Below are 27219 nucleotides of genomic sequence, written 5' to 3'. Positions count from 1 at the left end.
CCTTGGCCCTTAGGAGTACAAAACATTGATTTTCAAAAGCTAGAGATTAATAGGGTGAGCATTTCTTATAATCACATTCATAATGAAAGAAATGAATCTACATTTTCATTAAACAATTCTCTTTGGCAAAAGACTATTTAAAAACCTCTCCTTTTAACTTTCCATTTAGACCATTTTCCTTCTTGATGGTATCAGGTGTGTGATCACTTGTTCACTACTATAAGTTAATAGGAAAACACCACAGATACAAAAATATTTAAGTTTAGCACATATTTTTGAAAGTTGAATTCAAAATATATTGATTCATTGATACTAGAGAAGATATTTTACACAGGCATTTTTAACAGTGTTGCTTAAGGTTATAATTTTAACAATATGGTCAGCGAGGCAGGTGGGAGAGTATACCTTTATTCCCCACTACATGTTATCACTGAAACACACGGAATGAGGCCACTGGAATCTTGATTTTTATACATAGCGTCTCCTACAAAATGAGTAATAGATGATGCATTTACCTTAATATATGTGTGTTGCGTCTGTGTGTGTGTGTGTACTCAGAATGGCAGGTATAGAGATTACATTCATTGGCGTAAAGAAGAAAACCCAAAGAACTCAAGTATCTAAGTGCATTACTGGCATATCACTACCACTCAGGAACTTCAAATTGCAGTGAAGTTACTTAATAAATAGCTGTAGACATGTGACCATTTTCAGAATCAACTAGAGGAATATTAGGATTGCTTATTTCATTTCTCAAGGTAAAATCTCCTCTCCATTTTTAAGCTCTCCTTCCCACTCTCTCCCTCTCTGTCTTTGAAGGTTATTTGTAGTAGGTCCTTTAAACTGCCCATACAAGATGTGAACAAGTGGTTTTTCCTTTTTTTTTTTTTTTTTTGCCCTGTGCAGGTGATTCGTGATCACTTCCTCAGGAGAGGTCATTTCTGGCCCAATGATCTGCCACATTTTTTTTTTTTCTTTACGGATTACCTGTTCTGGCTCAAGAGGAGTTCAATTTACTAGAAAAGTTTTTACCAGACTTATCAGTAGGAACAACTTGCCACCAGTAACCATCAAAGGCAAGAGTGAAGTTCTAAATTCGTTTCCTGCCTAAATTCTCCCTTCTCATTTGCCCCTCTTCAGAATACTCACAGTGCATATATATAGTATGTATGATATGCTAAATCCTTTCCTTGCTCTTGTCTGGGAAGCTACCCATGTCTTCCCAGTGTGAGCTTCCTATGGTCTATAGATATGAATGAATGAAACCCAGGAAAGTCCCATTGTAATAACAGTTGTGCCAACAATTATTATGGCTTATTAGAAGAGTGTTGAATTGCACCACTGACCTAGGAAAATCACCATGAATGGCCCTGAAAGGCAAAACAGTTGGGAGAAGAAAACAATTATCTGTCGCCTTCTGATATCAAGGTCTTTTTGGTGTACCTCGTAAGTAGGAATCTTTAGAGCATATAAAATTTCCCGCTAATTTTTCTGAAAGAAATTTTTATTCCAGGTTTGTTTCAAGATTTTAGGACTGAACCAATAACACAAACCATGGGTTGTGGACTAAGGCAAGCCACCACTATAATTTCGCCTTGTGTTTCAGAGTGTAGAAATACCACAATGGACTCTGAAGTTCTGGAGGAAGGTCAAGGCTCTGGATCTGTATGAATCCCAGGCAATCTAATTCAGCCCCTCCCCCCACAAAGGTATGTTTCCCATCACTAAAGCATCTTGAGACTGGTGATTATTCTAGAAAGCAGACTCTTAGTGAGACTTTAACTTTTAGGAAAAGAATATGTAAATGGATATTATACAATTGAGACAAGAAAAGGAGGGACTGCCTTAGCTGGAGCTATTTGGTGATCAGGTATGAAAGAGAGATAGGATAAAGGGGAAAGAACCCAGGAGGAAATATTCTTGGAGACAGAAAACAGACACTCAAATGCTCAAACCTTGACCAGCAACAGGAGAGGAGCACACAGATTTTTAGAGAAGCAAGCAGAACACATCATGATGTATCAGTTATTCTTTTTCAGTAATTCCTGAAAAAGCAATCATTCCAAAATATCTGACAAATTTGACTCCTTTTAAGGGAGGCCTGGAGTCAGTAACAGTTACAGAATTCTCCTCCAGAATATCACCGCTAAGCCTTCATTTTAGGCTGCCTTTTGTACACTTTGAATTACTTTTCTAGATCCCCCCAATGGGGGGTCAGAATGTATATGGATGTTTTAAGTACCTATAAGTATGCTCTTTACAGGTGAGATTTCAGGAAACATATACACATGTGCACACACAATAACAACCTTAAGTTCTATTTTGCAAGACCTCTTTATAAACAGTCACTTGCTGGCTCTCTACTCTGTTTCTGCACCAATTCAAATGAGGGAGCCAAGAAAGGAGCTCCGGAGGGACTTAGGATGATCTCTACGTTGGCTGTGCTTTCCAGGTTTTATAAGCCACCCCGAGCCTTGGAAACTATCTTCTAAAAGCAAAACTCACTCGTAACTAGTAGTCATTTTAACTTAATCAGTTTGCACCTAGTCTTTACACCAGTAGACTATGTCATTAAGTATAACTCAGTACTGATAAATGGTAGTGTAGCATTAAGGCAAATGGTCCAGAGCTCATCAATTAAGAAGAAAGTGTCCAAGGTCATTCTAGAGGCCCTGGGCCAGTCAAGCAAAGTAGATTAGCTGTTGATTTTTTTTTTTGAAAGAACTAGGAAAGCTGATTAGAAATCTCTGGGGAGAGCCTTCATGAAGCTCAGTTATGCCAGGAAAGAAAAGGATTAATTTACCTCCAAATGATACTCTAAGTCCAAACAGCAAACATTTCTGTCCATGCATCAGAATGTATTGGGCCTACATGGAACCTACCATTTAAGCTTTTAAGGTTTTTCCTCTGAGGAAGCGGAGTTTATTGGTGGCATTAACTTTCTTGTCAGAGCATCATTCAGTAGCTCTCAAACCTGAACATGCTCCAGAATCATCCCTAAAGGCTTGTCAGAGGCTACACTGCTGGACCTACTTCTAGAATCTGATTCACAGGTCTGGGCTGGGGTCTCTGGCAGGACCAGAGAATTTGCATAAATACCAAATGTCAGGTTATTGCTGATACTGTTTTCTTAGGGACCAAATGTTAAGAATCATTGCAGTAGCTTTTTCTAAAACACTCTGTATAATCAAATCACCTTAATATGCTCCCAGGACAAAGCTTTTTCCATGTGGAAGATGAAGGTCAGTATTGGACTTTTTTCCCCCTCAGACACTTTGATAAGGGAGGTGAGGGACAGACCCAACAGATGCTAATTTAATATTAGGTTCAGAAGTTTAAGTGCCATATCTGCATTTGCAGCAAACCGGTAAGTAAAATGTGACTCAAACTCGTGCTCTAACCTATGACCTGCTTCTGAAGGGAATATTTTTCCATACCATTAAATCTGAGTCTCTAAAAGGCTTTTGAGAGGGACCGGGGGTGGGGATAGGTGGGGGCAGAGGGAAAAAGAGAATCTTAAGCAGACTCCACACCTAGCATGGAGCCCCACACGGGCCTCGGTTCACAAACCCTAAGATCACGACCTGAGCCAAAATCAAGGGTCAGATGCTTTACCAACTGAGCCACCCAGGCTTTGTAGAAAACTTTACAGTTCCTCTGCACAGGGTATGATTGTAGTAGCCGTCAGGTTTTCTTTTGCTACACGGGTGACACTCTCCTTATTACCTCAAGGTGATTAACGTAATAGCAAAGTTTGGTCACACCTTCTTCACGGAGCACAAAAGTTTGTTGATTTTTTTTTTTTTCCCTAGTAAAATCTTTTTTAAAGTCCATCAAATGTTAAGGACCTATCTACGTGAGTAAAGAGAGAGCAGGGACTTCAGGGAAATTCAGGGGATGAGGAATTAAGTTGGACAAGCTGTCAGGGCACGTAGAGACTGCCATTGGTTTGACAGGGGGATGTGGGTTCGTTCAAGAGACTGGGTTGGGACAAGGACTTGTGAGGGAAGACACCTGAGGGTCTGAATGAGCAGCTGCCTATGCAGAAGGGAGGCTTAATCTATTCTCACCAAGCACCCACCACTGATTGACAGAGCTACTTAGATGGCTTAAGGCAGTCATCTTTAGAAATTGCTTATGGTGCAGATTTGTTAAAAAGAAGACAGAAAATCCTACCTTTCCAATTTAGGATCTCCTAATCAAACATGAAATAGGGGTCAAAGTCAATGTGAGGGACTTATCAAAATATAAAAATACCATGCCTACTGCAACTAACAGCAGCTTTATATAAAGATTGAAGGAAAAAAATCATTTTGTCCTTAGGTGGAAGTCATGGACATTAATATAGTTATAGAAGAATACTCCCTATTTTAAGTTTTTTCTCTCAACAGGGAGGCTCACCAGATCACTTTATCTGTTACAGTGCTGGGAACGTTTGTTTACCTTTTCCCCTGACAAATCTGGCGTCATCTCCGTGCTGAGAAAGCTGGAGTATAGGACTGTTATGATGTTGAAATGGTTTTGCCATTTCTAACTGGGATTCCTTCAAGAGAAAGCTTATGTTTATTCCACTAAGATACTTTTTTGTTTATAGAAGCAGAATTCACCATGGATGCCTTTTCTTTTCCCCATGGCAATGCCTACATCCTCTTGCTATATTTTCTCCAACTGTGTGCAATTTCAGATTGCTAATGAGGCAGTTGAGCTGTGGGCAAACCAGATGATTGCGAGGGGTAGGATTTAAGTCTTTGTAAAACCTTTTGGAGGAGTCATTTTCTCCGTAACAAGGGAGGCTTGAGAAAGATAGTTGAATCTGGAGCAAATGAAATTCTTTTTTCATCTTCCTTTACAATCTTTTAATATCTTTCTGCCGGTTCCTGTTTGTATTCACTCACTTTAGCATAAAATAACTGCTGTCAGTCTCTCTCCTAAAAGGTTGTCATTGAGTACAAAGAATGAAAAGTAAGTGGAATTATTATGGGAAATTGGATGAACTTAAAGTTTACATTTAGAAGAATAGGGGATTCAGTCTCACAAAGGTCACCGATGTGGAATCCATTCCAATCTCATTAAATTTTCTATTGTAAGTTTACCCCGAAGGGAGAAACTTTTCACTCCCTGTTTGGGAAGGGAAATTTTTTTCTAGCAGTGCACAGAGAATTATTTCAAAATAAATCTTTAAATTCCCATCAGACTTAATGTGCTTTTATTGGCTTGACACTTGCAATCAAGTATTATGAGGAGAAACTGGTTTACAATGGAAAGCACCTTCAACCTATAGCCAGTGGATAATAGGGAACCACAGATCACATAGGGCTTCATGTGTTCTGGGAAAGCAAGCTAAAGGTGAAGCCCTTCCTTTAATGATGAGGGAATTCAAATTCAGAGAGAACTAAAATTCATAACCCTCTGAAACAAATACTAATTTTCAAAAAAAGAGAGCCTTTGAGTCTCCTCTCTGATGATTACTTGATGTTGAAATGAAGAGAACCTTGTGTATTCAGATGTGGGGGCTGAGGTCTCTTCTAGTTGGCTGTTAAAATGTGACCGCTGTGCTGCTCTCCCTACTTGTGATCTCTGTCAAATAAATAAAATCTTTAAAAAAAAAAAATGTGACCGCTGGAGTTGTACCTGACTGAAATACAGCCAGGTACAAAAAGTCAAAAGAGCAATTGGCAGAGTTAAGAAAACCCAGCAATGAATTAGCATCAACACCCAACAGAGAAAAAATTCAGGAATGGGGAGGCAAAGGATCTTTGTAACCAGTTTTTCCCAACCGGAAATGTAAAAGACCATACGTCAACTCCACACAGAGTGTGGCTCCTTGTAGACTGAAGGTCTGTTAGTTGAGTCTAAAATCATCTGTCTCATTGGTGAAAGACTATGAAGTTAAGAAAATTAGTGTTTCTATTTCTATTAAAGAAAAGCTTCTTGAAAGGGTTCAGAATGGCCCCATTAAGCAGTCTGAAATTGATAAAATATCTCCACCAAAATAGAAGGTTAATTTGAGTGCCACAAGTGGCCTCCTTTTAACTCAATGCAGGGCCAGTATTAATCTTCTTAAAACTACTTTATCTTAAATTCTTCATATCCTCTCAGGATATGATACTTAATACAATACTTTGCCCAAAATAAATGCTTGAGATTTATAGAATTGTAGGATTGAAAAAAATATATAATAGACTCTGACATTTGATTTAAAAATTGTTCCACAGCCTTGACTGTATCAATATTTTTTTTAAGATTTTATTTGTTTATTTGACAGAGAGAGTGATCTCAAGTAGGCAGAGAGGCAGACAGAGAGAGGGAGAAGCAGGCTCCCTGCCCAGCAGAGAGCCCAGTGCGGGGCTTGATCCTAGGACCCTGAGACCATGAACCGAAGGCAGAGGCTTTAACCCACTGAGCCACCCAGGCGCCCCCTAGATGTTTGTTTGTTTGTTTTTTTTTTTTTTTTAAAAAAAAGGTTTGACTGGATGTAAAGTGAATCAATAATTCTGGAAGACAGTTGCTAAGTTGACCAGTTTTTTGCCTTGTTTGGTTTAAACTGTGATTCTTTTTCCTCAGGTAACTTGCCATTTGATATTTATCTAGCCCCAGTATCCAGATCTGAATTTTAATTGATCAGCACTGTCCAAACATACCCTGCATCTCTCAACCCTTATTGATTTGTGAGGACCGAGCAGGAAGATAAAGTGACATGTAAGATCCTAGTGTCAAAGCAATTCCTGACTTTTGATTAGGAGTTGGGAATGTTTCCTCAAATACTCTGAATGGTCTCCACTTTTGTACCAAAACTTGTGAATCAACCAGTGAGGCAGCTATCGTTTCTCTCTTATTTCTTTTGTATTAGAAGCTAAGGAATGGCTGTTTCTCATGGGAGAATTAAGAAATAAAAGGCAGAGTCTGGAGCTATGTCAGCATCCTCCCACAGAATAAGTGTGGGGAAATACTCCACTGGGAACCATGACAGATAAAAACTTACGAGGAAGAACAAAACATCAAGAGAGCCTGTCAGAAGCTCTGCCCTCCTCTTTAACCCAGAAGCCTGTACTGAACCTTTCTCGTTGTCTTCAATGTTATTAAATAGCTTATCTGTTGCTTTAAAGGGACCCAAACCAGTTCTGGTTTCTCTACAACAGAAAACTCTGTCTTTGAGTAAAGTCCTCATGATGCTACGTATGGATCTGGTTTTGGTTAATGGAAGTGTCAAGCTCTAAAGAGGTATGATTTCTAAGCAATAAAAAGGCAATTATTTTCATTTTACTAATGAAATGACCTCTAGAGTTGGAGTGTTGGCCAGGAAGGAAAAAAAATAAGCTTGGACTCCTTTAAGTTTAGACTCCTTGCTAGGTCCAATCCACTTGGCTATGCTGCTTTCTTACTTAGTGTTTTTGAAAATTGGGTCCATGGCAACCAGTTTGAAAAGACCGGTTCACTGTCCAGCCAGGCAACAAGTATCTGATTGAGATGCATGACTCTGGAAAGATCTGCATCGGACAAAACAAAAAGATCTGGCTCAGGGCAGAGCGGAATCTCTGTAGGTAATGTTCACATTAAGTGAAAAGAATACTCTGGCATTGTTCTAATGTTCATAGACCAGATCCATGAGGGGGGTGAGCAAGGGTGGCAGTTAGGCTTGAGAATTAATATTGGTCCCATCTATTTTGTCTTGTTCTTGACTCCGTTTACTAACTGAATGGTGATAGGACTTAGGACACCGATAGTGATTTCTCTTCCTTTCCCAATATACTGTATTAATGGAATGTATGGAGGGCAGGGGTTGGGCACTGAGGTTACTAAATCCCATGTCTCAATAATTAACATACCTTTCCCTTATAGCTTTGCAAAAATTGCAATCTTGGCTTCAGAATTGGTATTGAGAAGCATCCCTCTTGATGTTTAAGGTTTGAAAATATAAACAATATTTTCAAGGTGATAAGCAGATTTAGTCCATTTTGAAAATGAGTACAAACCTTTTCTTTCAGCTTTCTCATCTACAGTTGTTTCTGAAAGTTGTGCCACAGGGATTAAGAGTCAGGAGTACACAAAGGGGCACAGAAGAAGGTTGTGGGAGCTGCCCTACCGCTCACGGCTTCTTTGGGTGCTAGACTCCTTTTTTTTTCAACAAAATGAAACCAGTGGTTGGAGAACTTCCCAAGCCATTCTGATAAGAGAGATACTGTTTTGTTGTTGTTGTTGTTTTGTTTTTTAAAGTAAATCTATGCAGGATCTGTGAGGACCACCTGAGGATATCAAGGCTATCTTAAGCCACATGCATTCATTTCCACAGTATCATCTGTCCCAAAGAAGACTCGAAGTGTCACATTTCCTAAGGGATTACTAATGGCAGCAAAGTCCTTGTTGTTCTGAAGAACTTTCGATTGCAACTTCAAAGATAATGTTTTCTTACAAAGCGTAACAATACCAAGGCTAACAAAAATGACTTACAGTTTTTGCATGTTATCCTTTGCTTAGATCAATAACACAAAAATTTTGTTGAAATAGCCATAAGATAAAATTGTTCCAGTATTTCCAATAGCCCGAGTCCCAGATAAGGCCCAATATGTAATGAAGCAGTTAGTTATATATGGTCCAGTGACCTGACATCAATCTTACTACCCCTCTCTCTACTCACTCCTCACCCTGACATGACCCCTTGGAGAAATCTTATTTCCCATTTGTTGAAAGGCTTAGTTTTTTTGTTAGTAAGATCTCGGAGGGATAACACTAGATACCACACAAGCAATGTATATGAAAGTTGAGGGTTGCTTCAGTGAAAATATCTAAGTTAAATTAGAGCTAGTGGAGGATCTGTGGTGGTAAATGATCAGGTTTTTATGGCAGAAGTGTGTAGAAGTCTCATCCCTCCCTTTCCTGTTGTGCCAAAACACATTTCTCGAAAATGTCAAGTCATGTATGGGAGCCTGCCTGCTCAATGCTATGTTTCCAGGGAAAATATAAAATCTCATCTTTTTAATCCTTCAGAATTTGACCTAAATGAGCATTTTTTTTTTTTAAAGAGTGGTTTTCAACACCCTCCAAATAATAGAGGGTAATAGGGAAAGTCAGAAGGGTCCCCTAATTGATCCTAAAGACTTTCTATCAGAAATGCTTGCTAAATGAAGGGAAGAAAAGTGAATTTTTTTCTTTTCAAGACCTACTTATGTTTTTAGAAGGATACATATAATTAACATTCTAGGCAGTTTTCAAACAACTTTGATTTTGCATCTTTCACAAAAAGAAAATTAGGAATGTGTTTCCTTCTGCATTTCTCTCCCTTTTCTCATTTATAAAAGACACCTGATAAAAGGAATACTTAAGCTGACATGGGATTTTAGAGTAATCTAAAGACATCCAAAATTGTAGTTCAAGTTACTTGACATATGTTGTTTGTTTTTGTATTTATGTATAGATCGCTGTACCCTGGGAAAAGAAGGGATGGAGGAGATTTAACACTGAAACTGTGTCTGATTCTTAGAGAAATAATCTTCAAACTACCATTTCAAAACTTTTTTGTTTTTATGCTGGTTGAAATGGCAACCTTTGGTAGAAAAAAAAAAGATCAAAAACAGCCCTTCTATTTGCTTTGCATGAAAAGGCCAGTGTTTCAGAAGACTTTTAACTACTGGTAGGTCTGTCTGGACTTTATTGTTTATTTGGGTTAGACTCAAGCTCAATATCCCGACTGATGATTGATTATTTAAAATATTAAAATTAATTCTGAAATTTTAGTAACATCAAAATGGAATCAGCTTTTTATAAATCAAATTGTCAAGTTATTAAGTTCTGAAATTTAAAAACTTCTCAGTCTGGAAAAAAAAAGGAAGAGGGATATTATTGAAGGCAGTTTTGTGAGACACCTGTATAGATCCAGTATATTCCACAAAATAACTCAATAATATGGAAAAGGGTGCCAAAAACATACTTTTTGGGGGGGTTGCCAAAGTCAAAAGTTATGTTTGCCCAGCTTTGGTTTTCATATAAAAACAGAACACAAGTTGAAATGGTACTATTGTTTTTGGAAACTGGAAATTTATCTTCCTTGAGGTTAATGACTTTCAAATATTTTAGACAAGAGTAATCTGTGATGAAATATTACCTCACATTTTATTTGTGCTAAATTCTCTCATTTGTAAGTATGTTTTGTCAACAACGTAGATAATTTTCACCTAAAACAGTATTTTCGCCATACTACTCACTTACATGAACATTATTAGAATGTAAAATCTTTCAAGATTTCTTCTTTGGAGCATTTTTCGAAGTACAAGAATTATAAGAAGATAGAGAGATGTACGTATAGAGAAAATTATCTTTCTTAGAACTGGCTAGGTCATATAACGTTTATCTTAAGCATTTATAAAGTTAATTTTTAAAGTGAAACCTTTGAAAAGAGGTTATATATTTGGCTCTTAGAATTGTTCCTTCCCACTTGAAAGAATAGGACATTTACATTAGAATACAGGATCATAAAAAATAGAATTACATTTTTAAGAACGCTCTCCCTAGAGAATTTCTCTCTTGTCTTACTGTGGGGGTTCGAGAAGTCTAATAAAAAGTTCTGTAAATTAAAAGTGGGTTATTGCTTCTTGAGAATGTAGAGAGAGGTCTTTGGAAAATTCTGGGCCAGATCCTTCTTGGTAAATAAGGAATTTCCATTATAGAGGGCTGCCAGTCTATTAAGTCGCCTGTCACTCTTAGTACACTCTTGGATTTGGCTAGGGAGAGCTGTCTTCGCAGTCAACAAATTAGGAGGGCTGGGCTGTTCATTAACTATCAAAGTCTATTCAGTAAATTGAAGTTAGCTAATTTCTCTTTCGGTGTATTTGGTTATTAGTGTGAAATTTTACTATAATTTGCATCAGGGCGCCTGGGTGGCTCAGTGGGTTAAGCCGCTGCCTTCGGCTCAGGTCATGATCTCAGGGTCCTGGGATCGAGTCCCGCATCAGGCTCTCTGCTCAGCAGGGAGCCTGCTTCCTCCTCTCTCTCTTTCTGCCTGCCTCTCTGCCTACTTGTGATCTCTCTTTGTCAAATAAATAAATAAAATCTTTAAAAAAAAAAAAGAATTTATAATTTGCATCAGAGAAACATTTGACCTACTCATATTTTTTGGAGGCCTGGAAGCTATACATTATGTTTTTCTATGTTTACATACTTCTTTGTAGAAGCTCTCATAGCAGTTGAGTGTGAGTATGTGTTCGTGGGTGTTAGGGCAGGCTCCTTAATCCTGATCCATACCTACATGTATCGATAGAATAAAATCCTAGGCAGATGACACTGAAGCATGAAAAATGTGATCCAAAAAGGAAAATCAATACTGCTGTAGTGAGTAGCTTAGGGTATAACCCCCTTAAACATTTATAGAGATGTACACCAAATGATTGTTTTCCAAGTAGAATGCCATTATATTTGTTTCTTCCTATGATAAGCTAATTTGCAGCAAAACATGCGCAGAGCACTTTATCATGAGCCTCTCTCCAATGCTGAGAGGTAATAGTGAGCATTACTAAGGGTGATGAATATGATGGGAATAAGCATGGCAGAAATACAAATATTTGGGATTAGGGAAAAGAAAGACCAAGATTGCATATTTCCAAGGGAACGCCTTTCTGGATCTTTGGTAAAGGTTATGACAGCATGATTCTAAAGAATGTGAGTAGGTCAAGCAGCTGTGAATGACTTCATTGACTACAGATAAGGTGATTCTTGGCAGGTAAGTCTTCCTGGAAAGATAGGAGTTGTGGTTTTAACTACAGGGTCCTGTTGCCTTTTGAATTTGTGAAATAATGTTCTTTCCTACAAATACATCAAAATAGTAATATATAGAATGACTGTTTATTTTAAGGTCCCTTAGGAGATTAAATCAGAGGAAATTTGAGAAAAGTGAAAATTGGTAGAGCCTCTGAGGACATCTTTTTGGACATCTTGGCAGCCAGAGGGAAAAGTCATAGGAAGCTACTCACCAGTTCTTGTGGGCTGGAAAGCTGAAGTATGCTCTCCCTTGGGAGACCTAGCTCTCAATGGTTGCTCCTTCTATAGGACATTCTCTGCCTTGGGAGATGATTAATCATGGCCTGATTAAGCTCCAAAAATGAAATATCTCACTAGTGCAATTGTTTCCCCTTCTTATGCCCTTGTGGGTAGAATACCATCTGGACCACCCAACCTTACAATGTTTTGGGTGGAAGACAATGACCATACCTAGAGGTGAATGGAATATAATACTGAAGAGCAGAAATGGAACCCACTAACAAAAATCTGTAGGTAGATCTTATTGAAAGCTAATAAATGCACTCCAAACAGCATCTTTCTTTCTCTGTAAGAAAAATATAATTGTGTGAAGCTTTTCCACGTAACACACTCACTTGTTTATCAATCAAAATGCTCCATTTTACCAACAGCTACAATGCTTTCACCAAGGGAAGTGATCACTATAACAAAAGCTGTGAGGGCCACTTGTAAGTTTGAGAGAGATTTAAGGTTGTGCATTGACAATCGTGAAACGGCCAGCTGTTCTTGAAGTTATGAAATTATACTAAAGACGTGCTCTGAATGCAACTGCCCAAGATCAGAGACAGAAAACCAGAATCAAGAGAGACTCTCTACAGCTTGAACCAGGAAACACATTTTAAGGGAAGTTCTTAAAGGGGCTAATTTACGTTCTGGAGAAGGTGATGTTTTGTCACTCTTAGAGAATGGAAGGCTTCATCTTCTACAGGAGGAAATTTATTATGTTTTGAATTGCAGATATGTGTAGAACAAATGAGTCAGTCTCTATTTTGACAGGTTAGGATCAGGAATCCTGGGCTGTGGAATCAACAAGGAACCTAGCCCTGGGTGGAAAAGGCAAAGTGCTTCTGTTACCCGTGAGACCACCCAGGGAAAGGTGTGTTGGCAGATTCTCATCGTGAATGGAATCCACCTATCAGAATACCTGCAAGGTGGTTTTAAAGAGCATATTTTATCATTTTTTCCTTTGAAAACAACAAGTAAAACTGTCTTTATGCTGTATAGAAAGCGAAGGTCTCTGAAGTCTTCACCGGTGGCAGGCTTGAATCATTATCTGTGAACTAAAATTAGCTTATAAGATGTTGAGAATCATTGAGCCATGACATTTTGTTGAAGAGTACTTAAACAGTCAAGACTACTCTGGTCATTGAATTACTGTCTTTGGTATTTAAAGAAATAAATGTCCGCTGCTCATTTTGTGTTTAACCGAAGATTGGTAACTAGGAGACATTAATTGTTGATGCAAGAAAATATTTAAATTAGACCTTATTTCCTTCACATGTGAAAGTGTGCCACACATAACCATATGTGGACATAATGAATTCAAAGAAGATTTTAAAGATCATATAAAAATCACTTACATGTACACCATGAATAGATTCTATTATAAGAACTGAACCCAATGATATCAATGGGCTTACAAATAAGTACACAAACTAGAGGTCACATTTTTTTTCACAAATGCTGATTTCTGGTGTCACCTCTTTCTATACTATTGACTATATGATACATCAAGACAATAACAGGTAATTAGTCAGAAATTATTGCAAGGAAGTTCTATTGGGAATCAAGCAGAATATAGTATGATACTAAATGATTAAATATCCCTTAGGAAACAACTATTTACTTCTGATCACTTCATTGGGATTGATTTATTTGCTGTAATATTCTGCTACAAAGTGGTCTGATGTTTATGGTTCATATTCTTGGATGCAGAAAGAATAAAGTGGTACTAAAAGATGCAAAAAAAAAAAACCAAAAAACCAAAAAACAACCAATTAGCGAAATGGAGAAACATCTACCAGACACATATATTCTGACATTCTGCTCTCTTCGGACCTTAAAAATGAAATCTTGTATGATCAAAGGGTTGACATTTGCAAGAGTTTGAATATTGGGTATCTATTTTCTTCCTTTTGGATGAGGATACCAACTACACAATAATACCTTTTTGGTCTTTATTTCTTCAAAACATGAAAACAAAAATGAAGTAGATGACAATGCGAGGAAACATTCCATACAGATTATGCTGTATCACTAGTGATTAAATCAGAAACAATTAGAAACTTTATTTGTTTGTGTCAATAATGTGTACCATTTATAAGGAACAGCACAATTCGTGCACTTCCCCCCTAAAGCTGTGCACAATACACACAAAATAAACAAAATGAAATAACTTTACACAACTACAATTATTAACAACTCTGAACAATCAGAATCATATTTTCCCTATAACATGAAACTTGAAAAAGCAAACAAACCAAAAAGCTTTGAAATTAAAAATCAATGGCAAGAATTTCTGAAAGTCCTCTGTGAAAATTTGCTATGGGATTATTGACATTCCAAATATGGCTAAAATTGAGTGCAAAAATCTAATGTTTAAACAACTCACATCCTTTGACTATATTTACTTGGTGTTTTCTAGGCTAGATTTCCATTTAGTAAATCTTAAAAAAAAAAAAAAAAAAGGTTAAGATGTATCCCCAAAAAACTTAGACCCACGGTGTTGGGCCATGGCCTGATGGGGTGAGTCTCCTGGAGATATGAGGAGCTGTAGAGATACGGGGCATAGAAAGGTACTGTTGACCAACAAAGATAAAAACTGGGGTTTATTGGATCTTGTCAGTCATCTGGATCACCAACATGATTGCTTTTCTTGGCTTATAATGGGGAGGTGTACAGATCTCCAAGATCAGCCAAGGATATATAGGATGCTTCCCCTAACCTGTGCTTTACTTCTTAGTTAAAAATCTTAGATATCTGGACAACTGTATTGGTACAATTTCAATGTGTTTATGTTAAGAGTTTTGTAGTTGTGTTTTCCCTTGCAAGATAAAACTGTTTGCATATGACTGTGCTAACTTTTACTCATGGAAACAGCAATCACATTAGCCATGAGCCCGCTGAGGGCAGGGATCTGGGCTGTCTTGTTCATGGTTTAGGCCCCAAGAGTAGCACAGTACCTGGCATTTTGAGTAGTAACCAGCATTTAATTATTCATCCAGTCACCAAATGTTTATTAAATGAATGATCATGATTACTGAGTAGAAGAAGAGGAAATAACTGAACAGCTTTTATCTCTTAAGTATCTTTGAATCAATACAGAGGTCCAGTGGTGTCTCTGATTTAGATTCTTTTTAGAGAGAGACGTCTCTGAGATGGGACCAATGTCATTCCATCTGTCCTCCTCACTGGCTTCACTACTTTGGAATGTTGGGTTTATCCATGCTCTTTGGTATTTTGAAATAGAAAGAGCCATTCCTTTTCCAGGCTGAAAAACCTCCCAGCGCCATCCTGTTGGGAGGCACTAATCTCATTTAATTGCTTACTCCTTCATCATTAAGTACAGAAGATGCACGTGCAAAGGCCAGTTGGTCTCCCTGGCTCCGTTCCTGCTCAGGAATTGCAGACACAGTCAGAGGAGTCTGGGTGGTGAAAGAAACGGGGCTCAAAATAGCCTTTTACATAAAAAAATAAAACAAACAAGCCACTATCTACCCTCTGTGCCAGACAGAGCAGAAGTGAAATAAATACTTTGGGGGTAGGGGTGTCATGTTAATGGAGGCTCTCAAAGCCTGGGCACATCAAATCCAGCCACTGATCTACACTTCTCTCCTTGGCCTTCCAGAATCGTCAACAGGTGACTGCTTAGAGGCCTCTGGTGTATTCCACATGGCTAATTTCCCGTGAAGATACTTGGTAGTTTGCCTACTGTCCTCTCAATAGCTTTAACTTCCCAGCGAACTGTTATTGCTTCTTAGAAATGAATGTGCAGGTCCATGAACAATAAGCCATTTTCTCCTTTTATCTCTAGTATAATCAAACTCAATAACAACACAGAAGTTACAACTCAGGTGAAAAGAAAACTCACTTATGTCTTCAATGTCCAGTCAACATTGCTGAATGGGAGAACAGTATACACTATACTCTACTATATACAGATACGCTTATTTTGTTTTTCATCCATGCACTGTGTAACAGGTATCACAACAACATTCCCAAACAGGCACATGAAGAAGGAGCCAATGTTCAGTCATGGCTGGAACAGGATTGTGCAAGCCACAGATGCTTTTGAAATTAAAATTAAAGATGATCCCAGGTGACAGCGAACATGGGACTGGGACACAGAGATGCAGATGGAAAAGAATGATGTGCTTTTTGAGTGGGGTTATTCCTGTTTGCATGAGAGGTGGTGGGCAGGAGGAGGGTTGGGGTGGGGATCCGGGGGCTTAGCCAGGCTGGAAAACCAGAATAAGGGCCTTGCTAAGTACAGTCCAGAGCTAAAGAGATAAATAAATGATTTTGCACGTTCTTGGGAATCGAGGCACATCATTCCTGTACCTGTTGAACAAGAGTGCCAGGCATCATATCTTGAAACACCAGACTGTATCTAGAACCATCACTTCTCCTGGCTGCATTCTGGCTCCCACACTTCTCCTGGGAGGCAGCTCTACTTCTGCTCATGTTCCAGAGATGAGTGCAGAATTTAGCAATCTAGTGAAGACATGCTGCTGCTTCCATGCCCATATCCTTTCCGAATCCAAAATAACTTTTTAAAAGTGTTTGGAGAGAGTAATTATAAGGATTTCAATTTTCTTTACCAAAAACCCATTTGCATATAGATTGGTCATCACCTCCCACAAGCGAAACGAAAACCTTGACCCTCCCAACGAAACAACACAAAATCGAACGTCAGCCACCTCCCAGCCCCCACCAAAAACAAGCAGAAACAGAAAACAAAATCAAAGACTTAACGATTTATGATCCTGGAGAGAACACAGTCCTTCTAGACTGAGCTGCAAAGACGCCCCTGCCTCCATGCCTTTGTTCAATGTGATGATGCCCCTGGGAATGGGAGGTGATGGTTTCTCACTCCGGCCCTAGTACAGAGTATGCTCTTGAAGCTGGATTCCATCAGCAGGTAAGTGAACATGACAAATGTCAGTTTCCTCTGTTCATTATACATAATATTTTATGTATATATATACGTATATATATATATATAAATTTACTATATCTGATTGTTCCTTTAGAAGCCTTTTATGTGGCAGTAGGCCTCCAGGGAGGAGAAGAAAATGTACAAGAGCCACAGGAGCACGAAGAGGCAGGATGTGAGGAGCTTGGCAGTCCGGGGCCCACCCAGCTCACCTCCGATTTCCGGCCTCCGCCGATACAGCAGCACCCCCACGTTGATGAAAGCAAAAATGGTGAAGAGAGTGACAGAGAAAGCTAGTGTGCCAGGGGACACTTTGAACTGTTCCCCGTTGGCTGCATGGTAGATGGCAGCGATGGACCAGGCCACTCCGATTCCCAGGAAGACATTCACCGCGTTGCTGCCGGTGACATTACCTATGGACGCGTCTGCATACTGGTCCTGGGTGGCCGCCACTTTGCTTGCAAATGTGTCTGTGGAGGAAAAAGAAAAAGGCAGTGTCACTCAGTATTTTAAAGTGGGCTGTGGAGCGCTGGAAGCGTCAGCCATGTACTCTAGGATCCAATCCCCCAGTGGAAACCCAGGGACCAGGAGAGGGTTTTGCTGTTCTCTGAAGCCCCGGTTCTGTGGTCAGGACGATGGGATCGAGGCATCAGAAGCCAAAGGTTTGGTGTCGGCTGTGTTATTGACCAGAGGATCTTGGTCAAGTTCTTGACCCACAGGTACCACAGGTCTCTCTCATCTTGATCTCGCAGGGTCACATTTTTCAGAGGGATCGTAGCCCATCGACGTCAGAATCATGTGGGGGTCCTGCTGTCATAATAGAATGTGTGACCCCAGGCAGATTACTTAATTTCTCTAAGTTTCAGTTTTTTAATGTGTGAAATGGGATAGGGACGCCCATTTCAGGGTATTGTTAGCCTGAAATACAACATGTGAAATGCTCATGTTTCTTGGAGCAAGGTAAGAGTAGCTCTTTTTTTCCTGTTTTGCAAAGACCATGTAATGCAGGCTAGATCAGTTTACTAAAAGCGGAGGCAGGATCTGATACAGCTCCCCTTATCGAGCCGGTAAACAGAACTTGCAAGATACTGTTTCTTTTCTATATAATTTTCTCATTAATAACATCGAGGTCCTCTCAGCTACCTTGGCAGAAGACCTTGCACAGAAGGTTTATAGAAGATGTGAAGAGCTTGTCCAATTGAACTCACAATTGCAGAGCCAGTAACGGCAGGTATGATATCACGGGAAGGTATTATCATGCCACCTGCTCTGGTCATCTGGAGGTTCCCCAGACGCTGTGAGCACGCACGGGCTTGAGGGATGTTGGAACTACTTCTCCCCCTCTGTTGCTAGTCTGTTGCCACCATTAACCTTTGGTAAATCCCCAGTGGAGATGATCCATAAGGCCTGTGAGCTTTTATCAGCCTCTAGATTTTTGTGCTTTACCCTGGCAAGTAGGTTATTTAGGCTGCTCAGAGGATACCCCACTCCCTTTTTTGGAAAGGAAGTCAGTCAACATGGAAGGCTCCATCTCATTAATCCTGACCTTTGCAGTGGAAAAGCAGGTTTTACTTACCGTTCTATAATTAAACTAAGGCAAACACTGCTTCCTCTGTACCAGGCACTATCCGACACGTATTACACGTGTGTTCTCATTTAATCCCCCTTATCAGCCTTAAAGATGCTCCTGTTCCCTTTTGTGATTTGGGAGCACCTCTTGGACAGGCCAATAGATCAAAGGCTTTTTTAAACCAAAATGATTCCATTCCCGAGCCCGTTCTCCCTCCTTACCACACTGCCACTCCCAGGAAGACTCCCATCATTTCAGATGGGCCTGATCCTTCCGCTCGGAAACCCAGACACAGGGGCTTGCAGGATGCTCTTTCCTGCCTCGGAGCGAAGACTGCAGAAGGGGTCGGTGTCTGCTCACCCGCCCGCCCGCCTGGATGTGCGCGGCTCTGTGTGTTCAGATCGTGCCCTGCAGCCCCGTGAGGGCTGTTTGGGAGGCTGGTGCGGAAAAGCCCAGGCGAGACGCATCTTAATGGTCTCTTGCACTTCATTATGAAGAATTATTAGGAGCTGCAGCAGCAGTCGCAAAACAAAAAAAAAATAATAATAAAAAAATGAAGTTCTGCTTTTCTTTTTCAAGGACAGGCAGCTGAGCAAGGGAAGTAAAGGAAAGAGTGGAAGGCAGGAGAAAGCTCGGCGCTCAGCTGCTGCAGAGGAACATCTGAGACGCTGCTCTGCGCTGACATGGCGGCCGGCACCAGCTGGTGGCGAACAGATGGCCTCGGTAGGCTGGGCCGTCGGGGTGGAGGCGCTGCCTCCCTCTGCTGCCGGGGCAGGTGGCCTGGTGCCGGGCCACACCTGCCTACCACCCCCCGGCATGGGCTACAGGGCACATTGGACTTCCAGGGTGCCCCATCTCCGCTCAACCTCTAAGACTTTCTGGAGGTTTCTGCCGCTTAACCAGAAGGGAATGAGGCATAACATCAAAGATTCCTGAGCCTCGGGGACCCTAAACACCCAGATTAGACTTTTTGCCAGATCTGCAGGGATGTCCCCCTCCCTCGGTTTTTCAATAGCCTGTTGTGAATATCCAAGGGGAATTCTTGTAATAACAGGCTCCTGTTTTCAAATGCCTTTCTCTGGCTTCCCTACAGAATTAACAGCCAAAGTAACCAGTTTGTCACATAAATGAAACCTGTTTGGGGCCTTCGGCATCTGGTAGGCTTTATTTACCTGCGTTCGACATCAGGCCTTTTGTCTGTTTTAATTCAAAAGCTATGCGAAAATGATAGAGACACAAGCAAATCCAAACCATTAACCTTAGCTCCAGCAGAGACAATGCTGTTTTTCAAATAAAGTATGATGGAATCTCCCCAAATTACCTTCTATCACTGCTTTGCTGCTTCACGCAAAGAGCAACACATCACACACCATATGTCAGGCACTGCCAAGCCTTACCCTGAACGCTAAGCCCATAACCTGCTTACTGTTGAACAAGGCAAAAGACACTCATATGCCATTCCTCAAAGTAAAATCCAAGAAATAACTACTGCTGTGGTTTCAGGGGGAAGGGGGGTGTCGTAATCCTGTGCAGAACTTGGCTCATTAAACAAACACATGCAAATCAGATTTCCCATGTGATTGGCACAAAGTAAGACATGTTGATAATTACATATTATATTACATATATTACATAAATTACATATATATTACATATATATATATATATATATATATATATATATATATATCTTCCTACGTATACACCTTAGGTCAGATTTCTAGTAGGAATTTTTCCTTTTAACTCTCACCTTGAACTCTAATAAATTTTGAATTAGCCATAGCCTTAGACTCAGTCATAGCCTTAGACTTTTCATTCTGCTGCCTAGTACCTTTGACTAAAAATCAGTAAGTAGGGAGAGGGGTGCCTGGGTGGCTTAGTTGTTAAGCATTTGCCTTCTGCTCAGGTCATGATCCCAGGGTCCTGGGATCCAGTCCCACATCGGGCTCCCTGCTCAGCTTTCAGAAGCCTGCTTCTCCCTCTCCCACTCCCCCTGCTTGTGTTCCCTCTCTCACTGTGTGTCTCTCTCTGTCAAAAAATAAATAAAATCTTAAAAAAAAAAATCAGTAATGGGGAAGATTCGACTGGGAGACAGCATGGCTGGAGCTAAACCATACATCACAGAATCAGGACATAACTGTTCTCGGCAGACCTGTCTTAAGAGTTTCCTGTGTGTAACCTTGGCCAAGACATCTGGTCAATGAGCAAAAGAGGTCAGCACACTCCCCTTTCCTCCAGAATTTTTTTTTTCTCCTGAATTTCTCAAACTTTGTAGCTACATACAGATTTAAATGTCCCTTCTGTAAAAAGGATACTTATTATATTCCTACAGGTCACACATCAGGTTTACGATCTAGAGCAAGGGTTTCATCCCAGATGATTTGTTCTTGACTTTTAGCATATTTGGGGGGGGGGGCAGGTGTTCAACTCCCAGGCAGTGTGCTTAGGAGCTGACACTGATGGTGATTTTAATTGGGATCTAGCCTGTTTGTGGAGGCTTCGCTGTTTCCCCAGCACCTGTGAATTCCTGACAGTAGACAGACCGGGGGGTACGGAGCTTCATTAAGGAGACAGTTTTAGCTCTTCTATCTGAGTGTTCTTGGACAAGACACTTCAGTGTTTTTTTTTTAGGTTCTAGTTTCTTTATCTAAAATAAAGGATTTAGATTAGAATATCTCTAAGACTCTAAGTTTATTGTTTGGGTGGTACACATAGCACATCAAAATGTTAAATTCACATGTATGATTTTGGTATTTCTCTCTTTTTTTTTTTTTTTTTTCCATAGGAGTTGGAACAAGAGCAGCCTTCTTCATTAGACTTGATTAGTGACATTATCTCCTCATTTTAAAGAATGGCCTAAATGAAATCTTCAAAGATCCTAGGAGGGTTTCTAGAGCTGAAGATACTGCCATTGATCAAATTGTGACAGTATTTATGAAATTAAACCATACCACCCAGAGTCTGTTACTTTTCCAAAGAGAGAAATGTTGGCGAAATAATTTACTTGAAGTTAGTTGGACCAGTCATCCATTTATATGAGTAAAGCCATGGGTACACATGAGACAGTGATGACTACTGGCAAACAGTGCATGTAATGTCAAGTTCACACACAACTGGCATGGGGAATACTGGAAGAGCCTGGTTATAAGATCTGGGGCTTCATTCTCACCCACTTAATCAGACTCTCAGAAGAAAGGATACAGGGATATGCATTTTAGTAAGTGCCTTGGGTGAGTCTTCTTGACACCAGTGTTTCAGAACCATGGCTCTAAGGCATGGGAATGGCTATTGTTCCAAATGGCCACTGTTTGGGCAGCCCTGCTGAAAGGAACAGATGTTTGTTTTGGGGAAGCAGCTGATTTCTCTTAGAAACAGTGATGCCCTCAGATACCGGGGTTATTTTACTCACAGAACCACTTAGGTGGGCTTGGTGGAGGGGCCAGGCCTGCCTAACTATAATGTCTTCCCACTCTCAAGTTACACAATGCTCTTATTACTTTTTTTTTTTAAGGTTTATTTTAGCTCGAGTGAGCACATGGATTGGCGAGGGGGCAGAGGGAGAGAGTCTTCAAGCAGACTCTCTGCTGAGTGCAGAGCCCTTGGGCTCCATCCTGGGACCCATGAGATCATCACCTGAGCCAAAACCAAGACTTGGACACTCAACTGACTGAGCTACCGAGGTGCACTAATGTTTTACTATCTTTAAACTTCATTCCAGGATAGATGCTACGAAAGGCCAAAGCAGGAAGGAAATTTACTTTAGTTGAATTCTGGCTCTGTCACCTTGCCAGGTAAGAAGCTTACCTACTTCATAGGGCTTTAAAAGAAATGTGTTAACATGAACAGCACTCAGACGAGGGCCTGGCAGCTAAGGAGTGTTCAGTATTATTAGCTATTTTTATAATACAACAAACAGCACCAGAGCCCCAAACAATCAACAAGTGGTAAGGAATTCTGACCTAATGTGATAATTCTCAACTTTTAGGAAGCTATCACGTCCTTTAAAGACTTACTTTATGATCCTATGCATTTTAAAATGTGATAGAACATAAAATTATTCTTAAAAATCAAAGACATTTTTTATTTTAAAAATTCCATGTCACCTAAGGCATAAAACGACACTGGAGATGTGTTGGTTTCTAAGGCTCTTATCTCACTGAAAGGCAGGCATCTCTGCTGCATGATGCACCTGTTCCTCTCTTACTCCTCTCTTTTAGGCACTGTGCTCCTGGCTCTTTTAGAATTCGAACGGAAATAGTCGAAGTACTAGTTCTTCTGTCACAGAAGACTTTGAACAAGGTTTTGTCTTTAGTTGTGACATTTACCCAAGTAAATACAAAAACCACACTGCCTCACACACTCTGCCGGTTCATCTCAAAAGAATCCTTATTTGACTTCCAAGCAAAGTTCAAGGGATCAAGGAATTACTGGTGTTTGATTGATTAATGACCAGTCAGGAGTTGTAAAAACAGAAAAAGGGTAAAGCACTTAAATGAGATTTCTGCCCATAAAAGCTGCTCCTGAAAGAGAGAGAAAAAAGAAATAGAGACGGTGACATGGCCTATTTTTAGAAGAGAAGAAAACGGAGGTAAGCAAAAAGCTCCAGAGGACTCGTGTTGGCAGATCAGAACACCTGCTTCTAGTCATTTTTATCCCCAACTGCAAATCAAGCACCAGGGCAACTTCTGAAAAATACCAGCTTTCTAACCCCACCCAAGTTTCTGCTTCATTGGTCTGAACACTGGTGGTTTTTTTTTTTTAATTTTATTTATTTACTTACTTATTCTATTTATTTATTTGGGGGATGGGGAGGTGTGAAGGGGGAGAGAGAAGCCTCAGCAGTCTCCATGCCCAGCATAGAGCCCGACGCAAGTTTCAATCCCACAATTCTGAGATCATGACCTGAGCCAAAATCAAGAGTTGGACACTCAACTGACCTGTCCCTGGACAGCAGTATTTTTAAAGCTCCCCCAACTAGACTGAGATCCGCTCAGAGCCTTTGTGTCTTCGTCTGTGTAAGGACAATGGCACTTCTCATAGATTAGCCTGGATAACATATGAAATAGCCCTGACACCATTTTTTTGTTGTTGCTGTTGTTACCAAGTAACTTTTTGTTCTGCTTATATTAACTTGAATGTTTGCACTGTGCAAGAGTACCTTGGGACTTGGTTTTCCTAGCATGTATTTGAAATCCCTGTAGATTTTAAGGGCGCCTGGATGGCTCATGCAGTTAAACATCTGCCTTTGGCTCAGGTCGTGATCCAGGGGTCTGGGGTTGAGCCCTGTGTCAGGCTCCCTGTTCAGCGGGGAGTCTGCTTCTCCCTCCTCCACTCCCCTACTTGTGCGTGCTTGCTTGCCTGCTCTCCGTCAAATAAATAAAATCTTAAAAAAAAAAAAAAAGATATCCTGGTAGATTTTAAATTCAGAGATGAATTCTAATTAGAAGAAAAATAATAGGGGCTTATTTTCCAGGGGACACAAAACAGAGAAGAGGATAAACACAAACCAACAGTGCCATTTGATCGGACTTCCAAAGTGTAATTTGATCTGTGTTTTCAAAAGAAAATAACACTCCAGTCTTAAACACCTCCATGATGGGGTGATTGATTTTTCAGTATGATGATCATGAACATCCAGGAGAGGGCCCAAGGTTCCCCTTCCTTGTCCAAACCTCTAGCTTCATGAGATTTGCTAAAATTTTCTAAAATCCCTGGTTCTAAATCTCTGAGGTCAATAAAAACACCTGAGCATCTCAGAGAACTCTGTCTGAGATGGGGCTCATTCTATTCAATCGCTTCATCACTCTCCCCACTCCTACACTTGACCCTGAAAAAAGCCCCAAGCCAACGAGCTGGGTGTAAAGCAAAGAAGTGATGTTCTGCCCTGGTGGTCTCTTGAGACTTGGATTAACATGGTTCTGGAGTGGACTAGATTATGTATGTTAAGCAGGTTTGGTACTTTGACTTTGGGAGTCCTTATTTCCTTCCCCAAATTAAAAGGTTCATGCAGATCATCGCAGTGGAAGTTCCAGTGTGTGCCTGAAAAACTAAGGGGCTTAGGTTGGCTGACTTGAGAAAAGTCTCCTGATCTGGTCAAGCGATGAACAGGCAGCTTGATGCTGACCATAATATTGCGCAGGTCCCAGTGAGTTCATGTGAATCAGTGGTTCTGCTTGGCATTGAGACACATAAGTAAGCTGAGGTCATTGTCAGGAGTTCCTTTGGTCACCTGGTTCCATGTTACTCTGTGGTTAACCATGGTCATTACTGAAGAATGCTGGTCCTGATTCCCATGGACTGCACAATGTCTCTAGTTAGAGTAGTAAGGAGCCTGAGCTAAGGAGTAAGACCTAGTTCTCCTCCCATTTGCCGTACGCTGGCAATGTGGCCTTGGGATAACCTCTCTTCAAGCCTCTGATATATAAAATAGGGAAAATAAAAATCCTCATTTATATAGCCATGACAATGATCAAAAGTACTGCAACACAACTTAGCATGGTTTTGGAAGTTCGTAAATGCACAGCAAATACTGTTATATTTCAGAATTCTTTGTTCTGGTGATAACAAAGGCAATGTTAATGTTATTAAAATTTTTCATTATGGTTTCCTTCAGCTAGGTGGTTTATGTTTCATAGATCTTATGTAGGATTTTGGGAGAATGTGTGTCTCTTTGATGTCCAGAAATGATGGTGGTGATAAGGGCAACAATAACATTTACGAGGCTCCTAGGAGAGGCTCTACATATGGCTTCTCATTTAATCTGCAAAACAACCATATGAGCTAGGAATTTCTATTATCTTCATTTGATAGATGAGAAAACTGAATCTCTGAGTGTAAGAAATTTGTCCAGGGGCAGCTGGGTGGCTCAGTGGGTTAAAGCCTCTGCCTTCAGCTCAGGTCATGATCCCAGGGTCCTGGGATCGAGCCCCACATCAGGCTTTCTGCTCAGCAGGGAGCCTGCTTCCTCCTCTCTCTGCCTGCCTCTCCGCCTACTTGCAGTTTCTGTCTGTCAAATAAATAAATAAAATCTTACCAAAAAAAAAAAAAAGAAAAGAAAATTTTTTTCAGAGTTATATAGCTAGTAAAAGGTGAAACTAGAATTCAGATCAAACAAATATGATTCTAGCTAGAGCTCATGTTCTTAACCACAGGTCCATGGTAGTTTATTTTTTTAGGATTTAGTTTTTGGGAAGAGAGAGAGAGAGAGAGAACAAGAAAGTGTGCAGAGGGAAGGGTAGAGGGAGAGAGAGAATTTTTTTTTGAAGATTTTATTTATTTATTTGACAGATAGAGATCACAAGTAGGCAGAGGCAGGCAGAGTGAGAGAGAGAAGGAAACAGGCTCCCTGCTGAGCAGAGAGCCCGATGTGGGGCTTGATCCCAGGACCCTGGAATCATGACCCGAGCTGAAGGCAGAGGCTTTAACCCACTGCCACCCAAGCACCCCGAGAGAGAGAATCTTAAGCAGACTCCGTGCTGAGCACAGAGCCTGACACAGGGCTTGATCTCATGACCCTGATATCATTATCTGAAATGAAACCAAGGGTTGGACGATCAACAGACTGAGCCATGCAGGTGTCCCAGAGCACAAGAGTGTGGGTATTAACAAGGACTAAATAACATATCTGAAATTTGAAAATGGACAAAGCATTCAAAGAGGATATCCAGAAACTTCATCATGTTCACCTGGGACAGAAACAGATTATGAAGGGGCTATTTTCATGGATGACCCTTCATTTCTTTAGAACTACATTAGAGATCACTGACAAGGTAATTTTATCAATTCCTTAAGTTCCTGGTTTCTTTTGGGTATTACATTTACACTGTCTTTCTAGTACATAAAAATAGGCTTGAGAGAACCTACTTTTAAAATAACATCAAGGTACTGCTATTTTCAGCATTGAGCCATAATCCTATTATTTTTTATAATAAACCTTTTTTTTTTATTTTTAAGATTGATTTGAGAGATAGAGAGCATGAGTGTGGGAAGGGTCAGAGGGAGAGAATATCCAAGCTGCCTCCCACTGAGCTTGGAGCCCAACTTGGGGCTGATCTCATAAGGCACGAGATCAGGACCTGAGTCAAAAGCAAGAGTGGATGCTTAATGGACCCAGCCACCCAGGTGCCCTTATAATATACCATTATTTTATTAATACTGAGTCCATGAGGGTAAAGCATGGTTGAGATTTAGTCACGCAACATTTTGGTAATTTTGAAAAGGCAAAAAAGGGGATGTTTGGGGCCCAAACAAATAGCTGACTGTCATTTTCCCAAACCAGTTTGTTACTAGACACGACTAGAACGCCTTGCCTCGAACACAGTCCGGGGCTGCCCTGCACGAAATAGGGTCCCTTCAGCTCTCTTCTTCCTTCCTTCCCCTTAATCCCCCTCTTTCCCTCAACCCTCCCTTGCCTTTGAGGCCAGGTTCGTTCTTCTATTACTTTGTTCTATTTCTGGAACATCCATCCCTTATCTGAAGCGTCTCAAGTCCTACTTCAGAGATGGTAAAGAGTCTTGCTAGCAGTAGACATGGCTGAGTGAGACAGGATAGAAGGACTGCACTAGAACTTAGAGAAAACAGAAAACCTCCCTCTCCCTTCCAGGTAGCCCTCCTAGGTTAAAAAAGAACTTCCCTGTCAGCTGGGCCCTGTTAGTGTCATTCAGGGCCTGCAGATCTACATGATATGCTGAAGACACCCATGTGCTTT

General features: G+C 40.4%; 1 protein-coding gene and 1 long non-coding RNA gene across 23 annotated transcripts in view; one reads left to right on the top strand and one right to left on the bottom strand.

Moving 5' to 3' along the window:
* Positions 1 to 25775, top strand: part of LOC131840491 (uncharacterized) — a 212628-nt gene extending 186853 nt beyond the window's left edge. For 2 of the 5 annotated variants that reach the window (XR_009357378.1, XR_009357379.1), the window contains 3 exons: positions 1607 to 1709; positions 21298 to 22303; positions 22730 to 25775. This is a non-coding gene — a long non-coding RNA (uncharacterized LOC131840491). Of the gene's footprint in view, positions 1 to 1606; positions 1710 to 16786; positions 16928 to 17039; positions 18174 to 19091; positions 20726 to 21297; positions 22304 to 22729 lie in introns of those variants that run through there. The other 3 variants (XR_009357376.1, XR_009357377.1, XR_009357375.1) reach the window with 3 other exon arrangements.
* Positions 13951 to 27219, bottom strand: part of SLC8A1 (solute carrier family 8 member A1) — a 385605-nt gene continuing 372336 nt past the window's right edge. For all 18 annotated transcript variants that reach the window (XM_059188495.1, XM_059188497.1, XM_059188503.1 and 15 more), the window contains one exon: positions 13951 to 17412. In XM_059188495.1, the coding sequence (XP_059044478.1) occupies positions 17036 to 17412 (377 nt within the window). In that variant the 3' untranslated portion in view covers positions 13951 to 17035. The remainder of the gene's footprint in view (positions 17413 to 27219) is intronic.

Source organism: Mustela lutreola, chromosome 9 (genome assembly GCF_030435805.1).
Source record: "Mustela lutreola isolate mMusLut2 chromosome 9, mMusLut2.pri, whole genome shotgun sequence".
Taxonomy (NCBI): Eukaryota; Metazoa; Chordata; class Mammalia; order Carnivora; family Mustelidae; genus Mustela; species Mustela lutreola.
This window is presented reverse-complemented; position numbering and strand designations above follow the sequence as displayed.